This window comes from Hakea prostrata, chromosome 11 (assembly GCF_041222555.1).
Source record: "Hakea prostrata isolate BN-2017 chromosome 11, UWA_Hpros_2, whole genome shotgun sequence".
Lineage (NCBI taxonomy): Eukaryota > Viridiplantae > Streptophyta > Magnoliopsida > Proteales > Proteaceae > Hakea > Hakea prostrata.
The window spans coordinates 25,959,172-25,971,328 of record NC_142610.1 but is presented as its reverse complement, the minus strand read 5'-3'; the positions used below and the strand labels follow the sequence as shown (position 1 = coordinate 25,971,328).

Here is a 12,157-nt window from a genome sequence, read left to right as displayed (position 1 = left end):
ATTTTGTGGCCTGAAGTAAAACCGAAAGTTTGATTTAAAGATAGTCAAACCCCCCCCCCCCCCCTCCCCCTCCTGTCTCTTTTTCTGGTGGTACTATACAATGTTCCCTCTATATAAACCCAAAAGAACCTCACCATGCAAAAAACACTTACAACCAAAGCATTGTCCCAACTCATTCGGGTATTTATTTCAGTCTCACCATGACATATCGTGCCATATTGTTCGGTCTTCTGTTAGTATCATGCTCTCGTGTAAGAAAAAATGATGCCTTCTATCATCTAACCATTCATTTCAATGTGACTGTTGGATTTCCTGTTTTATCTTCTTAATTTGATTTGTTTTTTCCTCAAGAAAATGCAGGGTCTTGAAGCTGAAAATGCCTTCTCACGATACTGGGAAGAACATATCGGTCTGCCACACTCTCCAGATTGGTTAGCTGCAAAAGCTTCTCCATTAAGCCTCCATCAAGCTGCAAGATTTCAGAGACTTATCAAGGAAAATGAATTAGCTTCCCACCTGCAATCATTTTGTAAGCTAGCAAATATTGCTTGTTCTACGAATGCATTGTTGAAGAAGGCAACAAACAGCACAAGCTTACCACCAATAGCCCAGTGGAATGGTGTCAAAGAAACATATGATGATCTTCCAAAAGAAACACCCTTATCGGTTGCTAACCAAGGTGGACTCCCTTATTTCCGAGAATCAATGGTAAGAAAGGGAAGTGTCATGCCTATCCCAGACCTAAGGGATCCAATATCATATAAGTCATTCTTGCCACGATCTCTAGCATCAAATATCCCATTTTCTTTTGCTCGAATCAAGGAATTGAAGAAGCTTTTTCATGTGGTGGCCGACTCATTTATGGATGAGTATATTACAAGCACCTTAGAGCTATGTGTCGGAAGCCCCATTCAAGGTGAGCAACGCACTTGTGCAACTTCTGCAGAGGATCTCATTGATTATGTTGTTGAGAAATTAGGTCACCATATAGGCATATGGAGCACTGAGAGTGTTGAAGGATCTTACATGAATGTCACAATTGAATCTGTGAAACTCATCTATGGGAATCTTTCTGAACCACCAGTTTTATGTCATAGTATGCCATTCATATTTCAAGTCTATTATTGCCATGTTTTTCATAAGGTTAAAGTATATGCAGTTGAAATACTTGTGGAGAAGAAAGTAAATCATGTGATTATGGCATGTCACTATGACACATCAATGTGGAACGCAAACAACATTGCTTTTCAGCAGTTGGGTTTTGGCCCAGGAATAATTGAAGTATGTCATTGGATAAACGAGAATGCAATGGTCTGGACAAAGACTCTAGGTTGAGCAGCTTCTGGAGATCTGATCATCTTCCATTTCCCTTGTTAATTTGTGTTATCTTCCAATTCCCTTCTTTGTGTAATTAATGCATAAATTTGTACTCTAGCAGTGTTATTGCTCCTTATTCCATGACTGTTAAGGATTTAAATTTCCTGTTACAATCCAAATGAGCTAGAACTTGGAGTTGCGGATGATCTAAGAGCACAAGGTTTAGGACTGAAATGGATTGGATCAAGTAAATGGAATCTAGCTAATCTGTCTACAAGAATTAATAATTTTGTACCTTTGTGATTTAACGACGTATAAAAGGATTCTAAAAGCATCATCTTCTTCTCATGATGTGGGGTAGGTCATTTTCTCTATTACCTTGTGTTCTTCCTACTTAGCATTGAATATTCAAGTACAGGTAGTTGGAACGAAATATATTCTTTGAAAGCCTACAAGAAGCAAACCACGAGTTTTGTAGAAAATTATATAGGCTGTGTCATTCCCAGCATCTGCAATTCATTTGAACACATGAACCTCTTCTCTTATTTGCTTTAGAGAGGCAAGTACAACTGTTCTCTACCTCTTAGAGATCTTCTTGTCCATCTATATTGGAATAGATCACGAAACAGGTGTTCATAGGAGAGAGTGTCATTAACTTGAAACATTATTTTAGATATAAATTAAGGACTAAAACTAAAAGTCATTGGTTGTTAAGGATTAGTCAATTTGGAGTTTGGTTTAAATCAGAAGCACTTAATGTTTGCTTATTAGAAGATAAGGCAATGGATTAAAATAAAGTGGGCATGACAGATTAGGTTTTGTTTGAAAATATTTCCAAGTTCATGGAATGGAACAACACAATCTCCTGCACCAGGGAATCTCTCTCCTTTTAATGCATTAATGCTTAGCTTTCCTTGCCACTCGTTTCTAATGGAAGAGACCAAACATGTGGGTGACGATCTTCTTTGGGTATAGGGAATGATAAACTTTAATGTTGCTGTGGCACCCACATTTTATATTATGTATATCTAAATTAATGAATCTATATAACTAGTATCCCTGTTTAGAGATATTATAATAATCATCTTGAGGTATGAGCCACATTAAGTTAGTTAAGATATATATTGAGCCAATTATGTTCATCTGTATTTCATGACTCTTAATTAGCTAGGGGGCAATGACCCTTGGATTGATCGCGGAGATTTAATTAATAACATAAGCCATGTTCTAAATGTCTCAACAAAAAGAGCCCCAGAGGAAATGTACGAATTAAAGACACGAATTAAACATTTGTTTGATCAATGATCCTGCAATCACCAAATAAAAGTAACTATAACGATGCGTGAATGCAGTATAACACTTCTATGTTTAGATAAAAATACATCTCTAGTAACATATTGTAATTTCTATTTCTGGGTTGGAAACAAAAGAAAAAAGAAAAACACGTTTGTTATGTATATTAATTTCTACTTTTCAAACTTTTATAATTTACAAATACTGCATTAGATACCAAAAATTTCGTAGTGATGAAGGTGGAGGGTGGTAGTGATGGTAATAGTGGTGGTGGCTATAGAAATTGCTGTAGTTGTTTGTAGTTTGTATTTTTTTTTTTTTTTTCTTCTTTTGTTAATTGGAACTATTTTTCCTTTCTATTTACAATGGTTGTTAACGAATTTTTCATTTCTTGAAACAAAAATTGTTTTTCCATAAATAATCAAATAGGTCCTTTATTGTTGAGTTCATTTATAGGTGTCAAAAAAAAATTTAATAGTCCTAAAAAAAAATTTCTAAGAAACAAAATTGTTATATATTATTCAGGGATTACATTTGAAGCAATCCAAACGTAAATGACGATTGAGTTATGCATTGGATTTACCCACTTAACAGGAAAAGACAATTCCAATCCATGAATCCTAGATCAATTTGGAATTCATTAGTTCTTTCATCATCATCCTTAATAAACATATGCAGTTGAAAAGAAATTGAACATGGAAGAACATGCACTATTGAATTGTAAAGCATATACGTTGGTTCTGTTACCGCCAAGTATCCATCTAATTAAGGTTATGTTTCAGGCAACGAGTCTTTGGATGAGTTTGACGCTTTAATTGAGAGATTGGATTGAAACTAACCTACTTGTTTAAACACTAAAAGCATAACAGAGAAATAATGTTCATGATGGAACAAAGATGGTGTTTGAAGAATGGATATAACCCTAGTCGTTTTTCCACCCCTCTCAACCTTTTAAGAAGCTATATATGGTTATAGTTTGAAACTTGCAACCAGTCAATTTCGCTGAGGTCAAAATTCTGAACAAAGCCCCCGATCGACCTGGTGATGGCCAATGTTGAAGAGAATGACTATCCAAACACATTTAAGATTTAGCGAACCCTAAAACATTTTACATGCACCTCAACAGTATCACTCCTACCTTCGTAGTATGACTGCTTGAGTTCTTCTTATTCCAGTTGTGAGTTTTGTCACCCCCTCAAGAAACGACGTCCATCTATCTTCTCCCTCAACCTGCCCCACAAGATTTTGCTTTTTTCATCCCTTGTTGCTTCGTAAGCTGCTCTTTTATTATTTACTTGTCAATATTATTAGCGCACATACATCAATTTATTCACACTTCTTGAAAACCATTCATTTGCAAGCATTAATGTGCTACAGATGGCGCTTGTTTCAACTATAAAGAGACATTAATGTGTTACAGATGTGTCTTATCTATTGGATATAGAAGAATATGCACCCTCTCTATATTATAAACAGAGATCAACTAATTCCATGATATCATTATAACAGCTAAGTAACTAATCTGTGGAAACACCAATAACTGCTCAAATTCTACACCATTATCCGGTTGTCTTGGTTTAATCTTGTTGCAAATGATGAGGCAAAAGGGATTGGAAACCCATTTTAAATTCAGAAATTGCTACTAAAGACTTGATTTGATTAACTATCTACAGTGAAGCATGACATAAGATAGAGAGTATGAATCATTCCCACGTGCTTTTGAGGGTTGGAAGTTCGAAGGAAAGGGGGAAGAAGGGCCTTCAGAGTCTACACTTGTAAATTGGTCCAGGTTCCTGTGAGGAATCTAAGACGTGGGCATGCGAAAGATCCGCCGATTCTTTTGCTTCTTTGTTTTTAATCTCCTCCTCTTCTTCTTTTTCTTCAAATCTATTCATCTCTGCCAGCTAACAATCCCCAGAAGCCACAGAAAACCCAGAATTTATAATAGTTTTTTCATGCTTTGTTCATTACATCTCTATCTCTTGTTCCCATAATCCAAGCACTGGATTTTACCTTTAACTGATGACCACCACCCTGTCTATTTAAGGACTAGAAGCTTGTTCTTTTCCATCTAGTCTTGAGCCTTAGCTGCCCTTTAACCAGTTCTATCTGTTAATTCTATTCCTTCCATGGAAATTGCGAAGGATCACTCAGCTCAAGACTCACGTATGGCACTTCTTCAGGCTTGTTCCTTCTATGGAAATGTATATGGAGCTCCTGGAGCTCCTGATCCTTCATCTTTGTTTGGGTTTGAGATCCATGACCAGACTGTGCTTGAAGAAGGAGAGAGCTCAGACAATACTAGTGGTAGTGATTCTGTCAAGAATTTCTCCTTCAGCCGTCTTCCTTCTCTTTCTGGTTCAAGCAACTCAAAAAACACGGCCTTTGTGTTTGAACCCACAACCAATTCTCTACCAGAAGAAGTCCAATCTGTTATCAATTTCAAGACTGGTTATGATAACTGGGGGAGACCAACTGAGTCTTTGTTTAGCTTTGAACAAGGGGAGTACTCAAATTTTGATGATGCTATGGACAAGAATGACGTGTGGAACACAAAGTGTAGCATTGATTCTCGCCTTTCCAATGACTCTAATTGTTTCGAGATGGCAAGTGTTTATGGCTTGATGAACACCACTGCTACCAGTATCCAGCTTGGTGAAGAGCGAGGAGGGTGGTTATACTCTGGAGCTCTTGATGCAGATGAAAGTGTTCAGCAATTTGGAGGGCCTGATAAATGCTCCGACAGGCGTCCTTTCATGGTACTTTTTTTTGTTTCTCTTATCATGACACTTCATGCGATTGTGTATATATCCCATCTCGTATTGTAGTCTTTGTTTGTGTAAATAGGATTATATAATTGCATGATTATCTCTGTGTCTCTGATCTCTCTCACGTCGGATGTCAATGCTCCGATTCTGCTAAGGAAGAGTGCTATCTAAGTTCATACCATCTGTGCCAAAACATTTAAAGAGCTGGTTACACTTGAGAAAGAAATGTGACAAGAAATGTTGTTGCAGGGTGAAGAAATGCAAGCTCTCAAGAGGCAATGCACTGGTGTAGTTAAGAAGCCCAAACACAAGTCAGCCCCGGCCAAGGACCCTCAGAGTATCGCGGCCAAGGTTTGTTTAGTTGACTCGTCAATGTGAAGTTCAATTCGTGAACCCTAACAAAATAAAATGCTAAAAGCTCTTTTTTGTTTTCAGAACCGAAGAGAAAGAATCAGTGAGAGATTAAAGATATTGCAGGATCTAGTACCCAATGGAGCAAAGGTTTGATTTCTAGTTCTTTAAGCAGCTTCAATCTCTTCTTCCTTTCTTTCTTCTTTTTGTTATTTCAAATTAGCCTTCAAACTTAATAATCATTGGTTCTGTTACTGTAGGTTGATTTAGTTACCATGCTAGAGAAGGCCATCAGCTATGTTAAGTTTCTTCAGTTACAAGTGAAGGTGGTTACTCTTACTCATTAATTTTTTCAAAGATTTTAAAACTTCAATTAGTTTAAAAGCATAGTCAGCATAATAAGAATTATCTTTTGGTTCAGGTGTTAGCAACTGATGAATTCTGGCCCGTTCAAGGTGGAAAAGCTCCTGAGATTTCTCAAGTAAAGGAAGCCATTGATGCTATTCTCTCATCTCATCATAAAGACAATTCATGCTCAAGCTCAAAATAAGATTCCCAGATAAAGCCAATAACAAGAACTTGAAAAAACAAGAAGGATGAATATGAAGAGTAAGAGAAAGAGAAGAAGATCCAAACGGAAAAAGTCACAGGCAAAAGAAATTTGTTGTTTGGGTCTGTATGGTGATATCGTTTATTTTCTCAGGTGTACGTTTTCTTCTTTCTCTGAATTGCTAAAATTGTGTAATGGTTTTCTTGACATGTAAGGACAACAGAGGCTGCAACCTCGTCCTAAGTTTAGGTCCCTATAAAGATCTATGAATGATCTCTTTTTGCTGTAATAGAGTAGAGAGATTATAACAAAAGGACGATTTCTCACATCAGATTTAGGCTCCATATACATCTTTAGATTCTCTGACATTCCCTTTTTTTGATTCCTTTCTACTTGGCTTTGATTAGTAATAAATTAACTTCCATTTTAATCAAGAACAGAAAAACAGCCAATTGTAACTTAAGGGTGGACTTAATTCTTTAATTATTAACAGTAAGCCACTCTTTGTGTTGTCTGATGACATCATTAGAGAGTGGTCCAGGAATGTGTTTTCTACTCGATCCGCTTACTGTAATCTACATTAATTTTGTGTTTTAAGTACACATAATTGTACATTTGTTTTGTTTAATCACAAACTTGCATGGAGATCATTTCATTAAATAGTACAACATGCTTTGAACCCTTCCCTCTTTGTGAGAAAATTAAAGAAAGCTCTTCACGAAGAACAATATTTGTGATTTAAAAGAAAACTAAGAGAAAGATTTTTCACTAGAACAATAGAACAACTTATAAAATTTGTACACTTAACCCTAATTTTGACTGAAAACCATATCTTTACCCAATTCAAATGATTAACTAAAATTTTTTGCTAAGCTTAAAATGTAAAAGTGAGAGAAATGGAATGAATAAGGACTTCGAAAAAAATTCAAAATTAAAAGTTTTATCCAGACAAGACACTTCAAAATTAATACCAATGTAGCTTAAAGAAATTTAAATTTGATCCTTGTATAGATAACAACCTTCAAGCAATTTAAAGATATGATGAAGTGAGAATTTTTTTGATGGTTTTTAAAATTTATTGGGGGATATGGATATTATCAGTTTTCTATTGCGCATGCATGTTGCCTTCTCCATATGCAAGAGAGGAACAAAGAAATAAACATCTCTCAACTTGACCAACCAGGGTTTTCATGTTCATGAATCCAAAGTGATCCGATGATTGTCAGTTCAACCCGATCTAGTCATGGAAGAAAAAAAATTCTGAACACCGCTAACTCCCATTCAGTTGTTTTATTTGACTGTGCACATCAATAGTATCATAATCAAACACTGGTGAAGTTTACTCACCGAAAGAAAGTTACTTAGAACCTTCCTACTGCATTCTTTCAAATATAAACCTAAAAACAAAACAATCAAACCCTCATCAGCCTTGTCTTGTGTTTTGTGTTAACAATGCTGAGGGGGAAGAACTCATACAGAAGAGACCAATGGTTTGATCACTGGGCTCGTGTGAAATACTTTAATTAAGGGTCACATGGTGAACCACATGCCCAATCCCTTATAAAAAGGACCACATTCCCAGAAACAAGTAACTTAACAAATTTAAGGGTCTTTAAAAAATATCCAAGACTAGCTAAAATGAACCCCACCACCCGATGGGGTTGTGTAAATGAATATATATATATATATATATATATATATATATATATATATATATATATATATATTTTTTTTTTTTTTTTTTTGTTTGAAATAGACTTGCGAACCTCTTTATGGTTCTTGCCTGTAAGAGAGTTGAAATACCATGAAATCCAATGGTGAAGATCAAAGGAGCTGTTATTCCTGACTAATTTTCTAGGGTTGATGCTAGTACAGCTCTTTGTGATATTGAATCCAGCTTTAATTAAATTAATCCAAATTCAATAGTTGTAGGTGAAGATAATTATATCATCTTTGTGTTGTTTAATGAACTGGTTTGTCCTGATTAGCTTCATTGGGTTGACTCCTTGATTTCAGTTCTTCATGCATTTGGGAATTCCAAGAGTAGAAGGCAAAAGCAATTATGAGGTGACTGATGTGTCCCAAGAAGTACCAATCACTAGAATTCCATTGTCTCCCAACTGGGATTTCTCACAATTGTTTATGGGCAATGATTAGAACCTTGGTCTTCTTCATCCAATTTTTAATAAACCCAGATGTGTTAAATGTACTTGCTGGGCTCTTAGAACATTGAACTCCAACTACTACTACTTAAACCATTTTTATCTCTTACTTTTAGGTTCAGAGACACTGGGGCCTGACAGATATGGAGTCAACTTAAGTTGATCAGGCAACATTAAGTGCATGCCTGTCTTTCTTACCAGTGTTATCATGGAATAATTCATGTATATGTGAATACTCTGGCATGGCTTGTATAATTATTTAGTAACCCTTGTGCTAAACCTGATGATTACTGTAAAGATTGATTTATCAGTACTGGATAAAGGAATCTCAATCATTCATATAGTTTGCCAGTACTGCTTGTGGGGTTACTTCATCATAATAATACTAATTAGCTAGATATATGCATGGAGAGTTTGGACCACGGTTAATCATATATTGTTTAAGACTGAAGACCTACTCCAACCAACCAATTAGAATGTAATTGGAATATAAAGAACCAATTTAATAAGGAATTAAGTCCCTAAGAAAGCCTGGATTTGCACATGATCACTACTGAGGAAGAACTAATCGATATCGATCCCTGAAGCCAGGTTTGTAGTTTAGGTCCATTTCATCATTCTTCTCTTCCGTTTTCAATTCTTTTTTCCTCCTGAAGAAAGTCATGTGAGTTTCAGGGAATGGCAGCGTGGATTATTTGTAGTTAAATGCATGGTTCTTGCTAAGGCTTGAAATTTCACGTGCAACCTACACCCACACAGATACAAAGCTAAGCTAAGAACAACAATGGCTGGCTGGCTCATAAGACGTGGGAACCACTGTTTTGTTTAGAGAAGTTTTGTTTAATAACATTCGATTCAAGAACAACGTACGTACTACGTAGCATATGTTTAACCTCATATCAACCTACTCTCGATCCCATTGTAGTATTAAACAAATCTCTCTCTCTCTCTCTCTCTCTCTCTCTCTCAAATTTTTTATCTGAAAGTTCTCTCTCTCTCTGAATTCTGAAGTATTATTTGAAAGCAATATATGTAACCCGACTCAAAGAAACTAAATTGATTTTTCGATACAGGTTTGATCATATAGAGCTATTAGACTTCATGCATATAGAAAATCTTGTCTGTAAAAATCGCATGGAACCATTAATTAGCGAGACTATAAGTATTAGTTTTGTTTATTCTCTACATATTTTAGCTGAATTATAGTGTCAACAATCTTCATATATAAGTACATTTTTTGGACTGCAAGGCTTATTAATAGTCCTTTTTTCATATGATTACTTGTATTTTTTTTGCATGAACCAGTATTATAAGAATAGGACCACCCCGTACAGTATTTAGGTTTTTATTGTTCTTCATTGACTTGTTACTGTGAACTATTAAAGTATTTCTTAATAATGATAATAAAATTTTTATGAATAATTGGAAGGTATAATGCATATAATTTAAAAAAGAAAAATAAAAAGGTACTATACAAGGAATTATTGAAGATACCAACTTGCTAAGTTTGCAAATCCTTTTTTTTTCACTAATTTATTTTCATAATCAGATCAATTATGTCTATGATAACGTAGTAAATTAAATAGTTTTCTTCTTATCAAAAAAAATTAAAAAGTGGGTTTGACTGTTAAGCTATTAGACTTCATGTATATAAGTAGTTTCGTCCTTAGAAATTATTTGTTATACCTATTTTAGCTGATTTTTAATGTCAACAGCATATATGAATAAACTTACAAGTAAAATTTTCAGATTGCAAGGCTTGATAGACCTGGTCCCATATGAATACTTATATTTTTTTTTTTGTATGGACCAGCATTATAAGAATGGGACCATATCGTACATTATGTACGATTTTTTTATTGTTCTTCATTGAGTTGTTAATGTGAACTATAAAAGTATTTCTTAATAATGATAATAATATATTTATGAATAATTCAAAGGTGAAATGTATATAATTTAGAAGGAAAAAAAAATTAGGTATGCCAAACTACTATCCCAAACTATCCAAATTTGTTTGAATAAATACTATATAGGTCCTACCACAACCCAAAAAAACAAGGGGTACTATATTAGAAATTATTGAAGACCACAACTTGCTAAGTTTGCAAAGCCATGTTTTTTCCATTAATTTATTTTCATAATTAGATCAATTATGTCTATGATAATATAGTAATTAAGATAGTTATCTTCTTATTAAAAAATTTAAAAAGTTATCTCCTTTTGGGTAAAATTAAAAAAATTATCTCAATTAGAATATTAAAAATCTATCTCAAGAACTGATTATTCATCATAAATATAGCATTAAAGTGGAATAAAATTCCAACACAATTATTTTTGGTCAAACTATATCCCTTGTATTTTTGGTTATATCTTGTTCATTGAGCAAAATGAGGCATATAGATTTTTTGGGTTTTGTCTATCAGTATTACAAGTACGACATTTAGTAGCGAGAAATACATACGCATGCCTTACCCGAACGTAGATATTTGGATCCCAAAATGAAGGAGGCCGACATAGGAGGTTGGGAAGAGTGCCAGTTCGCTTGTCAAACCTATAAAAACTGGCGGTGGGGTTGTGTTGACACCGGAAAAGCGTGGGTCACGCAATGCGGCTGCGGGCAGCGGAGGCGGAGGGTGCGGTGCGGCGCGGCGTTGCATCATGACCCCATGCAATTCTACGTACTGCTACGTGTCTGCCTTGACGCTACATGGTCGTGGCTACCACTTACTACCAACATTTACATTTACATTTATAATTAATTAATGTATTACAAACCGACCCTTCCTTTGGAGTTTTGAGGACCACGTAATTACATGCAATAATAAGATGATAACACAGAAAACATACCCCCTTTTTAATAAATTTTGTATTTAATTAATACTCTTCATACGTGCATTTAGGGGTGTAGCCATAGAGTTCAGATCAGCTCTACCCAGCTTGCCCTTCCACCTATTCACTCTCACTCTCATGAGGGTAGGATCAACACTATCCCTGCTTGACACATGTAGGCATGCAAAAGTGGGTCTTAAAGTCAATGAAAATCCACTTTTGGGGTCTCTGTGCTTTTTAAATATAAAGTGGGGTGTCAGTGCTTTAACGCTTCTATTTTGGGGTGCCAGTGTAATTTGCTGAATTTATATCAGCAAAGCCCATCATTCACGAGGCCCATACTATTTCAGCTTACCAATCCTCTTTACAGCCTGTATCATCTCAAGTGGTAGATCAACATACATGGACCCCTCCCCCCATCAAGCCAAGTGAAGATAAACACAAATGCAACATTAAAAACCAATGGGGACTTTGGTGATTTGGGAGCAGTAATCAGAAACCATAGAGGTGAGCCCCTTATTGGAACCGGCCAATTTTCAAGACTCATTAATTTATGGGTGAAGCCTTAGCACTAAGAATGGGCTTTTACATGCCTTGGTGAAGGCTTGGATGAAGTATTGGTCGAATCTGATTGTTTAGAGTTGGTAAAGTGCTTAAACAACCCTTTTGTGAATCTAGCTCCGGTGCATTCTGCATCAATAGTGAAGGACATAAGGCACCTGAAGACTTTTTTTCATTTCTTGTAGTATTGATCATGTTATTAGGAAGTCTAAGAGTGTAGTAGACTTCCTAGTCCAGAAAATCCAGTCTATTTCGGACTCGATTGTGTGACTTATTTCTTCTCATTTATTGCAAGTGTTATACTCTCTTGCTCCCTTGGCTTATCC

The 12,157-nt window shown here is 35.5% G+C and overlaps 2 protein-coding genes across 2 annotated transcripts; both read left to right on the top strand.

Moving 5' to 3' along the window:
• The first annotated feature begins 354 nt into the window (after nucleotides 1–354).
• On the top strand, nucleotides 355–1,335 carry LOC149001177 (polygalacturonase-1 non-catalytic subunit beta-like). Its single transcript, XM_089139270.1, has one exon. It carries the CDS (start codon nucleotides 355–357, stop codon nucleotides 1,333–1,335), a length of 981 nt encoding a protein of 326 aa, XP_088995396.1.
• A 3,206-nt stretch (nucleotides 1,336–4,541) lies between these two features.
• On the top strand, nucleotides 4,542–6,636 carry LOC149001176 (putative transcription factor bHLH086). Its single transcript, XM_089140807.1, has 5 exons — nucleotides 4,542–5,369; nucleotides 5,628–5,729; nucleotides 5,814–5,879; nucleotides 5,990–6,055; nucleotides 6,151–6,636. Exons 1-5 carry the CDS (start codon nucleotides 4,740–4,742, stop codon nucleotides 6,277–6,279), a joined length of 993 nt encoding a protein of 330 aa, XP_088996933.1. The 5' UTR covers nucleotides 4,542–4,739; the 3' UTR covers nucleotides 6,280–6,636.
• The last annotated feature ends 5,521 nt before the right edge of the window (nucleotides 6,637–12,157 follow it).